At 38.4% G+C, this 21,269-nt stretch overlaps 1 protein-coding gene across 1 annotated transcript in view; it reads right to left on the bottom strand.

Moving 5' to 3' along the window:
- Window positions 1–13,144: 13,144 nt before the first annotated feature.
- grm8a (glutamate receptor, metabotropic 8a) overlaps window positions 13,145–21,269 on the bottom strand; it is a 314,346-nt gene continuing 306,221 nt past the window's right edge. The window contains 3 exon segments of the mRNA XM_034236777.1: window positions 13,145–14,385; window positions 16,868–16,973; window positions 18,235–18,375. Coding sequence (XP_034092668.1) covers window positions 14,336–14,385; window positions 16,868–16,973; window positions 18,235–18,375 — 297 coding nt within the window. The 3' untranslated portion in view covers window positions 13,145–14,335.

Genomic DNA, 21,269 nt, shown 5'->3' on the forward strand with positions numbered 1-21,269 from the left:
TAATCAAAAAAATCCAAACAGTAGATTTGAAAGCCTCTTAAAATTGCCTGTGGAAGTCATGTGTGAGGATAAAAAAGGCGAATTCTCGAGGCCAATTCAACGGTGTACATATAATCCCTCTAAATTAGATTCTCACAACAGTTTGATATGAACTGGAGACGAATACAGAATACTTTAAGCATTGGCTCCAGGCATGCTATCACACAGAAAGCAATAAAATAGGTAGAGTTCTTCAATCTTTTTTTATCCCTCTGTCATCGACTAATTTTCCTCCTATTTCAGGGAGCATTAAGGAACATGAACACAGCTAGAAGAAGAAGGATTTCAAAGTAAAGGATGTATGTGTTCAGTATATATGTCTGCAGCCAGCAAGCATTTCACAGTGTAATCTTTTATCCTGCCTTTCTTTACCCAGTTATCCTCCTCCGCCCTCTGAAATCACAGGTCCCTTTACGTTGCTTTTCCTCACGATTAAGAAGAGCTATCTTCCGCCGAGCCATCTGCCATGTGTTGACACCATGCACAGTAGCTATTAACAGCTGCAAGTCAAATCAGCAGCTGCTTCTATAGGTGTTAGCCACATACCTGTCACCCTGGCACCTCATAATCTTGTCAACATGGGACTTTAGAGTCTTGTAGATAATCTGCCCCTCAGTGACAGATGTCCTGTTATGATACCCAGAAGAGAAGGGCAGAGGATTATAGCGTTATCTCCCGCTCCTCTATTAGTCACATGCAGGTTTCAGCTTTTCTTCAGGAGACAGCACATCATTCGGGTTTGACTGGTGTCTGACATGTGTGACGATGAAGCTATATAACAGGTTAAATATGGGGGATCAAGCGTAAATGTTTTCTTTTCTTCACTGAAAGTATTCAGCAATATCTGCTCCTATGTAGCTAGATTTTTCTTTGTGTATCAATGTGACTCTTAGTCATCCCTTATTCATGAATATCTCCACATGAATATAAAGAAGGAGAGTTCAAGAGGTGTCCTAATGTATGTGCCGCTAGCAGATGGTGTTTGTAGATGATTCATTTATAAATGTGAACAACAAACCAAACAGTATTCGCTACATTTCTGAACACAGTTTAAACGTGACTTAAACTAAAACCTGGTTAATGGTGCAAACACTAAATTGTTAAAGTTTTAAATCATTATATTATACTGTCACAGAAAATAAATAAAACATGTCGTATACAGTTGAAATGTATCAGGAAAACAACCGGAAACTACTTATATTAGTATATACAATTACAACATGAAGTAAATCTGCCAGAGAGTACCTTACAGATAAAGCAGCATCTAGGGCGGGGCTACCTTGTATGGTTTTCTTGTTGTCTGCGTTTTCTGCAACCCTTTCACAGTGTTTTCAGTTCATGAAAGTTAATTGTAACATCTGGTCTCCTAAAAAGCTTGTTAAGCATTTGGCGTTCACTTCTATTTCCAAAAAACCAAGATGGACACTGCCAAAAACAAAGATGGCGATGGTCCAAATGCAAACAAAATGGCCGAATTTCAAACCGACCCATATGCACTCCTACACTGTGACAAAATGACAAAGATCAAATGGGTTTGACTCAGCACCTCCAGTAGGTTTATTTACACTGAAATCCTTTCAGAACCCCTACATTTTGTTCCTCTGTAATGTCCTTTATATAAAGTATGTTTCTATGCTTTTTTATTACTACACCAACTTTTTCATAGTGTGTGTCAATAAATGTTCAACACATGGCTTCCTTGAGAACTCCCAATTAATCTGTTTTAATTCTGCATCAGTAATCACACTCACAAAACTGGAAAAGTGCCCGCACCGGCGGCAGCCAGCTGTGTCTTCAACAGGCATGCAAACATCTGTAAGAACCAGGATCCATATCACTGGTGAGTCTATTTAAGGTAATAGCTTCCCCTGGCACGGGCCATCTGACAGAGCTAATTACGATGAAGTCTCGGCTGGGAGGTTTTGCACGCTGCCTGAAAACCCTAAACACAGACAAGCAGGCTGTTTTTTTTATTATGTTTTTCTTTCTTTGTTTTCTCAAATCACTGTTCCGTTTCTTAAGCACTCCTAACTCCCAAACGGAGCTCATTAACGGGATGGAAGCATTTCAGATTTCTCCTCTTCCTCCTCCTCCTCTTCCTCCTCCTCTTCCTCCTCCTCAGCATGACAGTGTTGGAAGCATTTGATTGACAGGTGAGGCATTTCTGGCGCTGACGTCCCTCCCAGGTGTACCGTCTACTCACCGGGGTGGATTTCACACACACACACACACACACACACACACACACACACACACACACACACACACACACACACACACACACACACACACACACACACACTCACACACACACACACACACACACACACACACACACACACACACACACAGAGGACTGTGGCGCAGTGGATAGAGTCTTAGTGTTGGGATCGGGGGTCACAGGTTCAAACCCCACTGCAGTCAGCATGTCCTTGTGTCCCTGAGACACTTCATCCCAAATTGCTCCTGTGGGGATTGTCCACAGTATTGAGTATGTAAGTCGCTTTGGATAAAAGCGTCTAACAAGTAACATGTAATAATAATAAACAATCGGGCACCCACTCACAAACTGGAAGTGGAGACAACCACACACACACACTTACGGCCACAGGGGTATTGATGCATTTGCGCGTACCGACGGCTAGAAATAAGGAACTGAAATGACAGGGCACTAAAAATATAATGGACAGGTTGTTTGTGATATTGGTACAGATATTCACTGTCATCGCTACAAATAACAAGCGTTGCATATCTATTATTCTTTAATTTAGTTTGTGTATTTGTTTCTGAATATGTCATGTCTTGAAGCTGGAAGTGTTCTGGGACAAACTGACAATATCCCAAAATAATGTTGGGTTTCTTTCGATAACGAGGAGAAAGTTTGTGAAAGCTTTGAACTTGTTGTTCCCTCAATGCACACTAACAGTGCCAGAGCTGAAAAGAAATAACAAATAAATAATTGTCATGTTCTTCGAAAAAGATTTTTGATTCTGCAGTGCCAGTAAATCCTATTAGCCATGAGATAAAGAAGTAAACTAAAGGAAAAAGTGAAAAATGAAAAACACTTCCCCTTGGGCCAAATTGACTAAAAAAATTATATTTGAATACATGAATAAATTCAATACAAAAGCAATCTTTCTCTAACGTCTAGATCAGTGTTTTTCAAAGTGGGGGCCCCGACCCCCCGGGGGGCCGCCAGGGACCGCCATGGGGGTCACGAAAAATGCAATAAGTTACATTTTTTTTATTTCTTTTTTTAGATGTTATTAATAACTGCATATCTATCAATCTATGTGTCCTTTGATAGCAATCTTTTAATATTTTTTGTTTTTAAATCACACGACCGCCCTTCAAGCCAATCAGAATCGAGCTGCCGCTACTGAGAGTGAAAATGAGTATCTGCTCAGCTTTTGGAGCAAGTGAGAGCTAGTGAATGTTTCGCTCTGCAGCTGGATGAGAGCACGGATGTAGAAAATGTCGCAGAATCGCTTGCATACATCAGATTTATTTAAAAAGACAATTTTGTTGAGGAAATATTATTTTGCAAAGCACTGGAAGGTGAAGAGACATTTTCCAAGTTTTAGATGAGTACATCATCTCAAACGGACTTGACTGGTCTCGTTGTGTGGGTGTGTGTTCAGATGGGGCAGCGGGGCTATGACAGGCAAAGAAAGCGGAGTGACAGCTTCGATCAGGCAGAAGGCCCCAAATGTAGTGGCAACGCACTGCATGTTCCATCGGGAGGCACTTGTACACATCATTTAAAAAAAATGTTTGCAACAGGGGGGGTCCCCGCTAGAGGATAATGCTATATGGGGGTCCTTGGCATGGCAACGTTTGGGATCCCCTGGTCTAGATGACATGGTTATCTGCTCATGGTTTTGGATGTGGAGGACAGTGCTGTAGTTAATCTGCTTCGAGAAATACAATTATATTATAGTGTGTACAGAGAGGAGAGTGGAATCGTTTTAACTTTGTGAGACAAAACCGATCACGAGGACTCAAGAGTTGTTGCTTTACAGAGTGTGTTGGGAAAGTAATAACTTCCTTTATAGATTTTGTGTGGATGCACACGGTTGTGAAACATAAGGTTATAAGGTTTGTAGAAGAATATGAGGTCAGGCGGAAAAAGAAGGCTGAAATGGGATCACAGACAAATAATATACTTGTCAATTGGTGTTTCCTAACCCCCTGCCCCCCAAAGAAAACATATTTTTAGACATAACTTTGTGACTGTTTCCATTAAAAGAAGGCCTTTCAAGCTTTGGACTTCTCCACATGTTGGGTATAGCCACAAGTTAGTGTGGTTTCTTTATCCACAGATACACGTCTTCGTCATGGATCATCTACTGATGTTTGTTGATTTCTCAAGAACTGCTTATCCAAAAAACGTAATTCTTAACACCGTGGGTCCTCTGCAATACTCCCAATCAAATTAATGTCTTTCAAGAGGAAAGCATTAAAGAACATTAAAGGTAAGATATTTAAGGTTGCTTTCCAAATGTAAGACGAAACAATAAGTCAGAAATTACGCTTTCAACCAACTAATGGAGCTGAGGTTTGAACAGTTAAATATGCGCTTTGTACTTGTGATTTTAGTCGGCCTTCTTTTGTCAATAATTCTGAAACAAAGGAGTCATTGTTACAAAAAGTTCAAAACAAAAGAAAGCAAATATCTCATTGTTTTTTTTGTGCGAGAACAGAAAAGCCTCCTGAAGTCTATCAACTATACGTCAGGGCAATGAGACTTGGCAATTATACAATGACATTTGATCACTTGTTTGATGCCTGATTGGGAGATTTGTGCTACTAAAAATGTAACTGATGTCAGCCAAGTAAGATTAATTTCTATCAGATTTGGTTAGGTTAAGCTGTAGCTAGATCAGCTTTTCTGTCTTAATTACACTGATTCATCAAGAACTACTAAGACCACACTAAGTCATCATTATTTGAATATTACGATTATTGTCATACATCAAAGGAGAATCCTGCTTGCAGAAACCTTAATGAATAACTCAAATCAAAATGGAGGATTTCAGTCCTCTGTGTGATGGATCAGGACAGACACAATATTCCATTCCTTACATACTTAATGTATTACTAATATCTTGCTTTATAGTTTGTTACTGTCAATTTAAACATGTATATTTTCTACTTTTTTAGTGCATTTTTTTTCTATTTGAGATGTTTACATTTTGGATTATTTATTTCTAGTCTTTTAATTCTCTATAATGTACAATGCCATGTCTTTTTATGCTGCTGCAATAGAAACAACTCCCAAATTGGGATCAATAAAGTACTTCTTATCTTATTACATTACATGTCACTTGTTAGACGCGACTTACATACTCAATACTGTGGACAAACCCCACAGGAGCAATTTGGGGTGAAGTGTCTTGCCCATGGACACAATGACATGCTGACTGCAGTGGGGTTTGAACCTGTGACCCCCTGATCCCAACACCAAGGCTCTATCCACTGCACCACACACCTCCTTATCTTATCGTATAAGTGTACATGTTTTGTAAAGTTGTACATGTTTTGTTTTAAAATAACTGCCATGTGTGAAATAAATAAATAAATAAATGAATACATAAATGATTAAATTATTTTTTTTAATATTTTTATATTTATATTTCATTTAGCTGACGCTTTTATCCAAAGCGACTTACAATTACCAATCACAGGGACATTCTCCCTGGAGTAACTAAGGACTAAGTGCCTTACTCAAGGGCACACTAGTGGTGGTGTTCCTGGCGGGATTTGAACTCACAACCTTCCGATCTTCAGCCCACCTCACTATCCATTAGACCACCACTATCCCTAAATTATGACAGCATTCAGCGAACCAATCAGCTGCATCAAAGCCTCAATCTTCCAGCCACACTGACACGCATCATAAGGCGGTAAACCATCTGTTTCCTCTCTCTCTCTGCAACACACACTCAAACATTGGCAGTGGGCAGAGGTATGATTTCATAATATTTTTCTCTTTCATTGGCCACCCTGGCAGCCGGCTGAGATTGGTAATTGAATTAGTGGGCTGGAGACATCCTGGATTATTGCTTCTGTTAGAAAGTATATCCTGCAGACATTCCTGCAGTACGGTTTGCAGTCCAGACAAGTGTCCAAAACATTTAAAAATAAGAAATTATGATCAAACACATGATGTTGAAATGAAGTTAATTAGCTCAATGACCAGCATTACAGGTTTTTCAGTGAGGCATTGCTGTATCTTAACAAAAAAGGGTAATGAGATGCTAATCGGGTCTCAATTTTAAATCCCACAACTCAAAGCTTAGGTTTAAGAAAGGAAAGGCCATACTGTGTGAGTTATGCAAAGGCTGCTTGATAAATGATCATTTTAAGTTCATTTCATTTCGGTGTTATTATGGCCTTTTTTAATAGCTTGTTTATAACAAAATATTCACTTTAGGAGGTATATTATATTTGATAATTGAAATATATAACCCAAATTAAGTATACACTGAAAAAACAGAAACGTGGACTTTAATTAAATGTATTATCTCAACGAAAACACACGTATTAGGCTAGTTGAAAGCTATACAATACGTTTAACCTAATATTCTTTATTTAAACATAATAGTAATGCTTTTAACTGACCTACTACAGTTATGTGATGATCTATTGACATACAACATTCAATTAAAGTCAACGGTTCAGTTTTTTCAGTGTATTTTGAAAACAAATACCCCTTAAATCAGATCCTTATCTTACCATAAAAGAAACAAAACACTAACAGAAAGAGATGAGAGTCTTGAGAGTTATTCCATGACATTAATCAAGCTGCTATTTCCAGCGCCTGACGCACACCGACCTCAAATAACCAGAAGAATTTTCAATTACGTGTATTCCAAAATTAGCATAGAGATACGATTATACACATGTCAAAGTAGGTGTTTTAAAGTTGTGGAAATCTGCTTCGGTGAGTTCTTAGAATGAAATGTCATCATAGTAGATTTCACGCATGAGAGCTCTGGAAATGTCATTCTGTCCGGCAATGTCATCAGACCATATTGTCAAAGTTGTCAAATTTGGTATTACATCTTAATGTACAGCAGCCTACGAGAATGATGATATTGTAAAACCTTTCAAAGAGTGCCTCGGAGTTAAATTAAATTGAATAATTAAATGTGGTTTAATGGGTTATGGTTGATTTATTATCAGTCTTCCCCACCTGTGATCTGTCATTTTTGTCAGGCTGATTCACCGCTAATTAATCACATCAAATCCGTCCTGTACCGGCAGCAGCTGCATCACTCACCGACTGAAGAGACAGAGAGGTCAGAACCGCTACCATCTGGTTCCTTTCCAGAAAACACTGCATGACTCTCGGACAAATGTACATGTGTGATGACAAACAAGTGCCCCAGATCCTTCGACAGTTATCCATTTCATCACACTTGTCAGACAGCTAATCCAACCTCTGTTTACATGAATCAGCTGCATGACAGGAATCTGAAGGTACCGACATCTGCTTCAGACGGGGATTTGCTGCAATTCCCAGGGTGCCTTTTGAAAGTTAAGAGCGTCATGTTGACATCGCTAAACCAAGAGACAGATGATGTAACATTTGGCTGCATTGCATGATGCCAAAGTTGGTATAAAGTAGTTTTATTTTGCAGGTTACCAATAAACTATAAGTTAACTCATCTTGTGCATCAGTCAATACAGAGCTAAATCCCAGATCAAATGCACCATGAAGGCTCTTTGAGCAGCTCTTTGAGCAGCTTTTCTCTCAGCGATTGCGCTGTTATGTTAAATGTTGTTTGTTTTTCATGTATTGCGTCTTGACATTTATCCATGTTAATGTTACACATGGAGCTGCTGTGATGCAAGTCAAATTTCAGACTTGATCTGACCATTGAAGTATTATGGAATCGTATATCGTAAAATGATTGTGGTCAAAAATGTTCACTGACTTTAATGCCGTCTTTTCCTCAGAGCCCGAAAGTCCCCAACTGCCAGCACCACCATTTGGTAGAGCACATTTTGTGTCTTGATATCTTGTTAAAAAAAAAAGAAAAAAAAGTTGAACTCCATCTGATTCAGCCAGCTCTACCCTTTGGTTGACATGTTATGCACAAAACAACCTCTAGATGTCACTGTGGTTCAAACAGAAAGCCCTTCAACTAGCTTCAACTGAGAAAGTTGGCAATGCTAAAAATTACTGCTGAAGAAATCACTCTTTTTGGTCAACTTTTGTTAGTAATTACAAAATATCCTTTTTGACATATTTTAGTGGCAGGGCAATGACTGAGCATAATTAGATAACTTGATGCACAAAACATTTTTTAACAAGGGTGTAATTTTTTTTTTTTTAAATATGCTCAACCAATTGGTCGAATTGGCCTTTTATGGTAAGCTAGCAATATGACTTTTTCAGAGTTTCAGATATGTTTTCCAATAAAATATGGTAAATAAATAGCTAGATTCATGGTAATATTACTACATCTAGTACTGCCTTATGAGTCTCAGAGTGAAAGGGTGATAATAATTTATATAGCACCTTTCATGCATGGCATTCAGCCCAAAGTTGCACACAGATGAGCAAGTTAGGCCACACAGGATATAGACATTTGCTGTTAGGCCAGTGGTTTCCTGTAAGGCCAATTCAGCATACAGTATACAGTAAGATGAGCAAGTCTTTTTTTATCATGAAAAACACTTTACATTACTTTTTTTTCCAATTATAATTTATTATCTTTTATGAATATATCTGGTTGTATATATTGCTCATTTTCCATAAAAGAAACAAATGTATTTGAGTTTGTGTTTTATTTGAGTTTGATGCATACAAATACTGTACTGTATATGATGATTGTTGAAAATTTACTTTTACCATAGAAAGCCAGCTCGACCATTTGGTAGAGGCTCATGAAAACAAAACTGTGTGGTCAGTCAAAAAAAATGTTTGTGCTTATTTGTGGCCCATTTGATAAGAAAATGCAAACAAATAATTTTTCCATAGCTTTTTTCTTGGCCCGGCAGTTAAAGGGTTAAGGTGTTGTTCTTTTTTCTTTTATTCTGTGCAATTTGTATCCATATAATACTAATAAATAGCTTATTAAGATATCATCATGTAGGGAAAAAGTGATCGTCTTCGTTATTAAACAAGTTATTACATTGTGTGATGATGTATTTATTTTGTGGAGACAAGTTATATTCCCTTTACAAAATAAGTTATTATCTTGAGGGAACAATAAAACAATATGTTACCTTGAGGGAACAATGTGTTATCTTGAGGGAACAATATGTTATCTTGAGGGAACAATTTGTCACCTTGAGGGAACCATATGTTACCTTGAGGGAACAATATGTTACCTCGAGGGAACAATGTGTTACCTTGAGGGAACAATTTGTCACCTTGAGGGAACAATATGTTACCTTGAGGGAACAATATGTTAACTTGAGGGAACAATTTGTCACCTTGAGGGAACAATATGTTACCTTGAGGGAACAATATGTCATCTTGAGGGAACAATATGTTACCTTGAGGGAACAATATGTTATCTTGAGGGAACAATATGTTACCTTGAGGGAACAATATGTTACCTTGAGGGAACAATGTGTTACCTTGAGGGAACAATTTGTCACCTTGAGGGAACAATATGTTACCTTGAGGGAACAATATGTTACCTTGAGGGAACAATGTGTTATATTGAGAGAACAATATGTTACCTTGAGGGAACAATATGTTACCTTGAGGGAACAATGTGTTATCTTGAGGGAACAATGTGTTACCTTGAGGGAACAATGTGTTATATTGAGAGAACAATATGTTACCTTGAGGGAACAATATGTTATCTTGAGGGAACAATATGTTACCTTGAGGGAACAATGTGTTACCTTGAGGGAACAATTTGTCACCTTGAGGGAACAATATGTTACCTTGAGGGAACAATATGTTACCTTGAGGGAACAATGTGTTACCTTGAGGGAACAATGTGTTATCTTGAGGGAACAATATGTTACCTTGAGGGAACAATGTGTTATATTGAGAGAACAATATGTTACCTTGAGGGAACAATATGTTACCTTGAGGGAACAATGTGTTATCTTGAGGGAACAATATGTTACCTTGAGGGAACAATGTGTTATCTTGAGAGAACAATATGTTACCTTGAGGGAACAATGTGTTATCTTGAGGGAACAATGTGTTATATTGAGGGAACAGTTGTATTATAGTCAGGGAACATGTATTTTCTTCTGGTAAAAAAGAATATCATCTTGTGCCAACAACTTAAACAGTCAAATTGAGGTTTTTGTATCAAACGTTGCTATCAGCGGTACAAATGATATTCACCTGATTGTAAAATATGTACGAGCTCTCAGTTCCTGTTTTACACAGACAAGCTGCCACTGTTGTTAACTGGCACCATGTCTGTCTATAAAAGTTAGTATTTGGCTTATGAGCAACTTCCCTGAGGCATAGGGTCATGAAACACGTTCAAATCTTTCCTGAGCAGCTTCCAGTAAATAAGCAGGTAGGAGTTTAGTGTTTTGCTTCAGGGCATTTGGGATTTGGCTGTTGAAATAAACACAGCTGCAGAAATCGAAGCTGTGATATTATGCTTTTGGAACCAGGCTTTTTCCTCGTGGTTTATGTTGAGTGTTTTGCCTACACGTCAAGCCTGTCATTAAGGAGCACGTCATGGCATCAAGATCTTCTGTGTACGCCAGGTGTATGGCAAGCCGATTTAGCTTTCATTCATTTCTGGAGGATATCAAAAAATCTATTCTTACTAGTCGAAATGCCAATTGTTGATATCAGAAATACAATTTGAACTAGTTAAAAATCCTTTTTTTATATCAGGAATTCAATTGTAACTAGTTATAAATAAAATTGTAATTATAACTAGTAACAATGGAATTCCTGATATCAAAAAAATAATTTGTAACTAGTTCAAATTGTATTTCTGATATCAACAATTGGCATTTCGACTAGTTGAAATTGAATTCTTGATATCAGAAATTGGTATTTTTACTATAGTTCAAATTGAATTGTAACTAGTAACAATTGAATTACTGATATCAGAAATTGGCATTTGAACTTCAAATTCCAACTCCCATTGAAATGAATGAGAAAAACTATTCAAATCTCATTAGTTAAAATCACATTTCTGATATCAAGAATACACATTACAACTAGTTACAATTTAATTTCTGCTATCAATAATTTGCATTCTAACTAGTTCAAGTTCAATTTTCGATATCAGAAATAACCATTATTACTAGTGAGAATTGATTTTTTGATATCCGCTAGAAATGAATAAAAGCTAAATCGGCTTGCCACACGGCTGAGGCAATGGGGATGAGTGATTGGTTGTTGAAATTGCAAACATACTACAAAATGTATAGCAACACACATTCACAAGAGCACACTCACACCTTTCAACCTGACTTCTGTAGGCATGTCATTCTGGTGTAAACGCTGTGATTTGTCCTTTCACTTTGTCTTCAGCGCTATCGATTGTTACTCTCCAACAAGAGTGGATTCACTGGTGCAGTTTAAAGATTTCTTTCTTAGCTCTCATGTATTTTTGAAGGCTGGACATCTGATGGGTTGTTGCAGGTGGACGGAGGGGGGAATTCTGTCCACTTTGTTCTAATATCTATCTCTTTCTCTTACTGTCAAACTCTCCCTCAAGGCTCCTTTTTCTGGCAGATTTCTCCCTTCAACATCTTGTCAGTGAGGTGATCGCCATCTCCTCGAATACTGAAGGACAGTTGAGAAGGAAGAGATTTGAACGGACATACATCGAAATAAAATGAAAAGAACAAACTGTAGAGTCAAACGTGGAAGGAGATGTTCTCTCACAGATTAACCAAGGAAGTAGCTACATTTTAGGATTTAAGAGAAATATTATAGGCATGTTTAAGCAAAGAAAGCGACAATCCTACTGTTCTGTTGAAGAGAACATTGAACACACAGTACAGCTGAGGCTGATGGCCTTGACTCTGTGTCAAGCATTTGACAAATTAAACTTTAGAACGGCTAGATTAAAAGTCAGGGGATCGACAAAGTGATTACAATTCATCGTGAGAGGGACATATCCGAACCAAATGTCATGGCAAAAGTTACAGAGCCATTCAAGTCACACAAATAGCAAGATGATGGTGATCCTGGAAGAAAACTCATTACAAAGTTATAAGGATTCATCCTTTGGTATCGATGAATATGTTATAACTAGTGCTGTCAATCGAAGAAGGAAAACAAATGTCTTAATCTTAACAAATATCTGGGATTAATCATTATTAAATACAAGATTTAAACACCAATATTTACTTGTATTTTGGAGGCAAATACAGAAAATGCATGACTAACTGGTGAGAGAAATCCGAGTTAAAAAAAAACACTTTATTATAGCATGATTTCTGAATAATTGGCATAAAGGTCGATACTTTTCGACACTGCACTGTATCTGATCCTTCACTGTTGACCCTTTCCTCTACTGTATCTCTCACTCCTGTGGAACTTCAAGAAACAATGTTCGACAAAATGCCTTTCCTTCGTTCTCTTCACACCTAAAGCGAATAGTTTCAGTTGTGTGTGAGGTAGTGATGGTTCATACTGTTGTCCAATGGTCTCCAGTCAGTTTAATACACGTAGCTTGTGCCAGTTTCTCTGCTATCTTTGCTTTATCACTGGCAATCTTGAGCACTGGAAATACGGGAGCAACTTTGGGTCAAACTTGGTAATTTGATTCAATTTGATTAATATTTTTTCAACGGGTTAAAGGTGGGGTAGGTAAGTTTGAGAAACCGGCTCGAGATACACTTTTTGTTATATTCCATGGAATGCTCTTAATATCCGATAGCAATGAATATCTTAAGTGCTTTGACAACAAATCCATAAAAAATGTCATCAGTGGAAGCCGTGGTGCTGTAAAAAGCACGACCAATTATCTGAGCCGGCCCGGCTAAAGTAACTGGATGGCCTACCTGCCTGTCAGCCTTCCATCTGGGCACAAACTTATCTCGTGCCCTCATTGATCATGTGTGCGTTCGTGTGTGTTGGAGGAGGGGCTCTGTAAGGAAGTGGCAGATTTGTTCCGGCTGTGTATTTTCAAATTCTAGCGCACTCGAGCTGCTTTCTCCACAATGACCTACCCCACCTTTAAGGTTAACAGATGATTCACAAACATTAATGTGTTAACCCTAACAGTCCCAGTTACATAAAACGTTAACAATATGGTGACACTGAAAGAAAAGTCAGGGAATAACCAAAGCCCTTAGGGTTCATCCTCTGGAGATCATCAATGTCTGTACACATTTACAAAGGAATCTGTCCAACAGTTGTAAAGATATCTCAGTCTGGGTCAAAGTAGCGGAATATTTCACTAAACATGAGGGGAAACAATGAAAAGCCCACAGTAATCTGCATGCTTGCTAAACAGTTTCTTATCCTATATATCACTAACCTGGTGTGCTACTAATTTGTATATGGAGTCATGGTGACATCCATTCATTTCTCATTCATCATTCAAGACCTTAAAAACCAACCTGCAAAAGAATCATCCTCAAAGCTACAAATGTACAAACGACCACCATTCTACACATTTGCAAAAACATTCCTTTATTATAAATAAATCTCCTTTTTGTATAAAAAAACTGGCATGCTTCAACCATGGCATTTTACAGGTTCACAACCCAAGGCTACAACCCGGTTAGCCAAGACAGCAGGAGGAAACACACTCATCTCATTATGCTAGGGCGATCCATCGGACAACGGTGAGACAAGAATGAAAAAATCGTCACAACCACAAAAATACTTACAAGTAGAGAATAACAACAAACATGTTTGAGTCTCATAGATTTTTCTCTTACATTTCTCTTTTTAAATATCTTTTAAAATGGAATCTGTTAAATCTCTCTCCCAGCCTGCCCTTTTAGATATAATGTCTACATGGTCTGAGTTTTTTTCTTTTTTATGATTTTTTTTGTGTACGTTTTAATAGTTACTCTGTCCACCACAGTGTCCTATGGTATGGCATATTTTTTTCATTTTTTTTCAGAACAGGTACGTTCATGGTAGGACCAATGAGCTGTGAGCAGCGAGGAAGCAGGCACACTGACTGGCTGTTTTTTGTGGTCCCACCTCTCTGTGGTGTGATGCGGAACAATACAAAATGTCTCATGCTTGGATTCCATTGGGCGCTCAATCTGTCCGTCAGTTCTCCGGCCAAGAACCACGGCTCCTTCTTGGCGCTGCCTCGGGACACGCCCCCTTCTCCTTGTCCAATCCCTTTCCGTCATATCCTCTGTGGTCCCTTCAAATGGCATGATTGCTGTAGCTGACATATGTCGTCTTAGTTGATGAAGCTGCGTGAATTTGAAAATGGTGGACGATGGAGCGGAGATGGGGCGAATCAGGGGGGGGGAAGAGAATGAAAGAGAAGCGACAGATTGGATGTGTGGAAGGGGGAAAAGGAGAGAAGAAGGAGCAGTTGAGAGCAGATTTGGCTACAGATGGTCACGAAACAGTTTCACATCCACCTGAGTAGTCGGGGCTTTTTGTCAAACCCATTACGTCTTTTGTCCCCTCAAGCGTTCCGTGGTAAATGTCAATGTTTTTGTAGCAAAGTCAGGCTTCTAACTGCACCTTTGTTATACTCTGCTCCTTTCATACAACCCATTGTATATAACTTTCTTTCACTCAGGGTTTTCCGCCATCACACTGCTGGAATAATGGGAAAAAGGTCCTTGCTTTTAATTGAAACGAAGCCGTTGTGTTCATCAGTAAAGTGGAACTTCTGTGTGAACTATTCATATCTTAAACTGTACTGTAACTTTTTATTCATGTATTTTTCTTTTAATGTTTCTTTTATTATCTTTTACTGTTTTTAAATGCCTTTGTCTGAATGTCTTTCATTTTTGTAAAGCATCTTGAATTGCCTTGTGTTGAAAGGTGCTATATAAATAAACTTGCCTTGATGACAAATAAATATGTAAGAAATGTGTGGTGCAGCCTTGAAAATTGCCCAAAACGTGTCATGATATGTTCTGAAGAGTACTCTTAAGCAAATGTCAGGTACCACAAAAAGTAGAGACTCTTAAACGTTCTACTCATACCCGTAGGAAAATATATAATGTTGCTTTGACCATATGGCATTCATTTGCAATTTCTCTGTAAAGTTAAGCATGTAGGGAGAAGTATTGGCTTTCTGAATGAACTGTGACCCACTTCCTTCAATGATGTTAATAAAGTGCTGACGGGAAAATGCAGGTCTGAAAATCATTACACTCTTGCATGCAGTGTTCACGAGCTGCAAAGAAACACATGCACAGCAATGCTGACATGTACACGTGTTCATAGAGACGCATGTATGAAGCACACATGGCTATTGACAGAAACAGCTAAGGACACACAAATCCATGGTGGCCATTTGATGGAGACTCACACACTGAGGCACACGTGCACATTCACATGCACTCCCGCCATTTCATCTGCAGATTGCTGACACAGGAGAAGCAGCCCAACACAGAGTGGAGCTTTGAATGCTTCACTGTCAAAACCCGGGGAAGACACACTGTTATTTGAAATCTGTCGCTGTAGCTGTTTTGTCATGCAGAAAATGGCGTGAAATATTTTTTTACGTCAAACTCAGACTTCATGCAGGCTGTACATCTGAGCATAGATGCACACAAGCAGGGGTGAGGTGCTGGTTTATGTAGTGGGAGAAGTACTCAGATGCTTTATTCGAGTGAAAGTCACAATATATTCATGTTAAAATACTCAAAGTAAAAGTACAGCATTCAAAATCTGATTAAAGTATTATTGGCACAATGAACATGGCACAGGCAGAAAGCAGGAGACTCGTTTCTGAAGAAGAGTCGGAATTAGACTCCGATTTTCCTGCACTGATTTTTGACTTTGGGTGAATACCGAAAAACACTTTCTGATATTGACTTTGTGTTTCATTGCTGCACCACCAGTTTCCTCTTTTGTTGGCCCAGTTCTTTTACATTATGTTACGAAAATGATTGCATTTTTTAAATATATTTGACCATTTTAGTTTTTGTGCCTTGTTCTGGAAAGTAATGATGTCAAACAACATTATTTCCTTTTCCCAATTGCTCCAATAAAATCTACTAGTAGTATAAAGTAGCATTAAATGGAAATATGTATTTCTATATTTGTATCGCAGCAGGTAAATCTACGCATTACAGAAGCAAAGGTATAGCTAAAAGGCAAAAAGAAAAGAGTAGACTTATAATGATAAAAAAGGCAAGCACAGGTTCCTAAAAATATATAATTGAATAAGCAAAAACAAAAGCAGTATTTAAACAATTTGTAAATACATTGTAAAAAGTAATAAGTGTGAGTTGCACAAAAGCACTGTTATTGCACAGCAGTTTGTATATGTACAAGCACAAATACTCAAGTAGTACTTCAATATTGTACTTAAATAAAGTACTTGAGTAAATGTTACTTTCTACCACTGAATATGTCTGTTTGAGTACATGTATGCTTTATTTGTATTGTTATATTTAGTCCCTTCAAATGTATTGAAACTGTAACTGCTGAAAACACTGACTCTAACACAATGTATTATGTGAACAAATGACACATTATTGTATTAAGTGGGTTCAATGCAATAATATGAAGTTTGAATATTAGGTTCAACTTAATATTATTGCTTTTAACTAACCTAGTACAATGATGTAAAATGTGTTGACTTAATACCGTTAGTTAAAGTCAACGTTCCAGTTTTTCTCCGGTGGATTTCAGCGGGTTTGAGGATATATCTTTATGAAATATTTTATATGTGTAGGTATAAAACGTCCGTGTTCTCTTACTCACTGTTGGTCTCCATGCTCTCACACAGCTCCGTCTTCACCTCTCCGTTGGGCCGGTCTCCTCCCTTCTGGCCCAGCTTCCCCGTCATGGTGGCAGCTGTCACAATGGCCTGCATCGTTCAGACATCCATTAACAGGAAGTGAAGACTACCACAAAAACTCGAAATCTTGCCAAGTATATTTGTCTAATATCTAGCCGTAAATCGGTTAGCGACCCGGCTAAATTAGAGTTTTCTTCAATGATTTTTGAGTTTGGGTGAATACTGTAAAACACTTTCTGACATTGACTCTGTGTTTGATTGTGTCAAATCACAAGTGTCCTCTTTTTTTGGCCAGTTCTTTTACATTATGTTACAAAAATGATTGACTTTTTGAAATATATTTGAAAATGTACTTTTTTTAAATCCACCCTAACAGGAAGTTCAGTCTACCACAACAACTTACAATCTTGCCATGCATATTTGTCTAATATCTAGTCAGAATATGTCTTTACCCCTGATATAAGACCTAATAACTTAAGAAGTAACAATTCAGTGAGATATAGGGCCTTGTTGTGGAAATATTTTCCAAGGCCCATAACTTTGACCCAGTTTATCAAACTGTCCTGACTGAGCACACGCACCTCGTAACCTTGGCTGCTATGCTCTCAGTGTTCTGTCTCCCTGTTCCTGCCTGTTGACGTCAGCTGATAGAGGTGTTATGATTTTATCTTGTTATGCAGCATGTTGATGATGCTCTCAGAACTAGCTAAATACATGGGTCCGGGGTAGAGTTTTTTAGAATTGACGTGGCAACCCACCCGTGCAGTCAGACCGTGACTGCTGTGACTTGTGATGTGAATTCTCCGGCCGAAGCTCCAAATAAACCGCCAGTGTTTGACATCAAAGCTCCTGCTCTACCGTGTCTCCTTCCTGAGTCGGTGACTCCCACTGCATTGCTACACAGAAGTTTCCTCTACAGGCCCTGGTTTTAGACAATGCATCTTAAGTATCTTGGGAATATCTTATTTTGATTTCAGAATTCTTTTTGATTGCATTTTTATTGGAAAATCACCAACTAATCAGAAGACTTTTGAGCATTTATTGCTTAACACACCATTTCCTGATTCTTGTATAAAAAAAAATTCAAAATAACTTTCCCCAGCTAATTACAAGATCTGATTCATCTAAACATCCCATCTTGTGTCAACAAATCTTACCAAGCAAATCTCCACTTTTTCTATTGACATGTTTTTACTCATTACAAGCTCAAATGAGTTTTTTACTTGTTTTCGAGCAGCATTTCGTCCAGTGTGGCTTGGCATCCTTTTGTTTGATTCCACATTTGACTTATATAACATCTGTCAAAAATATAAAGAGTATTTCAGCTCACCTTAAAGCTGCGTTTCCGTTTGGGTACGTTCTGCTCGGGGTGGAAGAGGATGATGTAGACTTTGGGCATGTAGAGCATCCCCAGAGACACTGAGGCAGACAGGCTGAGAGAGATGGTCAGGGTGGTGGTTTGGATATACATCTAAGAGAGAGACACAGAGGGAGAAGTTAGTTATCTCATTTAAAGTTGTCGGAGAGTCTGTGTAACGTCTGATGAGGGAAAGACAGATGGGACGAGGGAGAACACAGGAAGTAAGTGAAGGTCTAACAAGAGAGGAATTAGCGGCAAATGTGTGTAGTGACAGCTGAAGTGACACACAGGCAGGTAGATCAAATGCTATATGAAAGCATGGCGGCAGTGAAGTTGCCTAATTGCCCGTCACCTGCAGAGCTTGTCTCGTTGTCAAAGAATGTGAAATTGTTCTTAGCATTTATTTGGCAGGCTAACAACTCCATATGGGTTTATCATGTTGGTAAAGTGACGGAAATGACACTAAGTTGACTTTCAGATTAGCTGTTTTCCTGATAGTTTGGATGAAGTCTGGCTTACATTAGGATATACTTCAGGGATATACTTTATTTTCCAGAGATTGAGATGTGAGTTCTGTTCACCTCCAACAACCTGTGAGTTGAATACTTTAGTTGCATTGTAAAACAGTCAGTTTATGTCCTGTAAAGTGGACTAGGTGGCACAAGTAAGAGGGTATGATAAGTGGACTGAGAGACAGATATGATGATAGGCAGGATTTCTTACACTAGTATAATACATTCATGAATAACTTTCAAAAACAGGCGTTACAAAGTGCTTCACAAGACAACAACAACAGATGAATAACGCCTAAGTAAGAACAGTAAGGTAATAGTTCAATAGAACATAAAGGAATATATCAATACACTAAGATTGAAGCGATTAAACAAGGTGATAAAAAAATATAGATAATTGTGTATAAATACAGTATGCACAATGCTGTTGAACAATACTATAGTCAATACCACGATTATTGATAATCAATTCAACACCACACGTGAAACAATAAATCCCAGTCCTTTGTTACCCTTTGCACACACATCCCCCAAACAGTAGACCAATCACAACAGAGCCGAACAGCTAACCAATCAGAGCAGCCTGGGCTCTGGTTTCAGACAGAGGGTGAAAAGAGGTGCTGCAGCACAAATAAAGTGCTTTTTGAACATTAAAGCATTGAGATATGTCACAGTAGAGACACTACATACTGATATACACCTGAACATCAGCAGGAGAGGACTCTTTAAAGTAGAGACACTACATACTGATATACACCTGAACATCAGCAGGAGAGGACTCTTTAAAGTAGAGGCACTACATACTGATATACACCTGAACATCAGCAGGAGAGGACTCTTTAAAGTAGAGGCACTACATACTGATATACACCTGAACATCAGCAGGAGAGGACTCTTTAAAGTAGAGATACTACATACTGATATACACCTGAACATCAGCAGGAGAGGACTCTTGAAAGTAGAGACACTACATACTGATATACACCTGAACATCAGCAGGAGAGGACTCTTTAAAGTAGAGACACTACATACTGATATACACCTGAACATCAGCAGGAGAGGACTCTTTAAAGTAGAGATACTACATACTGATATACACCTGAACATCAGCAGGAGAGGACTCTTTAAAGTAGAGATACTACATACTGATATACACCTGAACATCAGCAGGAGAGGACTCTTTAAAGTAGAGATACTACATACTGATATACACCTGAGCATCAGCAGGAGAGGACTCTTTAAAGTAGAGACACTATATACTGATCTACACCTGAACATCAGCAGGAGAGGACTCTTTAAAGTAGAGACACTACATACTGAAATACACCTGAACATCAGCAGGAGAGGACTCTTTAAAGTAGAGACACTATATACTGATCTACACCTGAGCATCAGCAGGAGAGGACTCTTTAAAGTAGAGACACTACATACTGAAATACACCTGAACATCAGCAGGAGAGGACTCTTTAAAGTAGAGACACTATATACTGATCTACACCTGAACATCAGCAGGAGAGGACTCTTTAAAGTAGAGACACTACATACTGATATACACCTGAACATCAGCAGGAGAGGACTCTTTAAAGTAGAGACACTATATACTGATCTACACCTGAACATCAGCAGGAGAGGACTCTTTAAAGTAGAGACACTATATACTGATATACACCTGAACATCAGCAGGAGAGGACTCTTTAAAGTAGAGACACTACATACTGATATACATCTGAACATCAGTAGGAGAGGACTCTTTAAAGTAGAGACACTACATACTGATATACATCTGAACATCAGCAGGAGAGGACTCTTTAAAGTAGAGACACTACACACTGATATACACCTGAACATCAGCAGGAGAGGACTCTTTAAAGTAGAGACACTACATACTGATATACACCTGAACATCAGCAGGAGAGGACTCTTTAAAGTAGAGACACTACATACTGATCTACACCTGAACATCAGCAGGAGAGGACTCTTTAAAGTAGAGACACTACATACTGATATACATCTGAACATCAGCAGGAGAGGACTCTTTAAAGTAGAGACACTACATACTGATATACACCTGAACATCAGCAGGAGAGGACTCTTTAAAGTAGAGACACTACATACTGATATACACCTGAACATCAGCAGGAGAGGACTCTTTAAAGTAGAGACACTACATACTGATATACACCTGAACATCAGCAGGAGAGGACTCTTTAAAGTAGAGACCCTACATACTGATATACACCTGAACATCAGCAGGAGAGGACTCTTTAAAGTAGAGACACTACATACTGATATACACCTGAACATCAGCAGGAGAGGACTCTTTAAAGTAGAGACACTACATACTGATATACACCTGAACATCAGCATAATATGTCCTTTTTAATGCTTATTAATTATATTGGCATCAACATTCTGAGCAGTTAGGGTAGGTAAGTTGCTTCTTTTGTTGCAATAATCAAGCGTAGAAAAAAAATAAAGGCATGTGTGGCCTAT

This window comes from Gymnodraco acuticeps, unplaced genomic scaffold (genome assembly GCF_902827175.1).
Source record: "Gymnodraco acuticeps unplaced genomic scaffold, fGymAcu1.1, whole genome shotgun sequence".
NCBI classification, from domain to species: Eukaryota; Metazoa; Chordata; class Actinopteri; order Perciformes; family Bathydraconidae; genus Gymnodraco; species Gymnodraco acuticeps.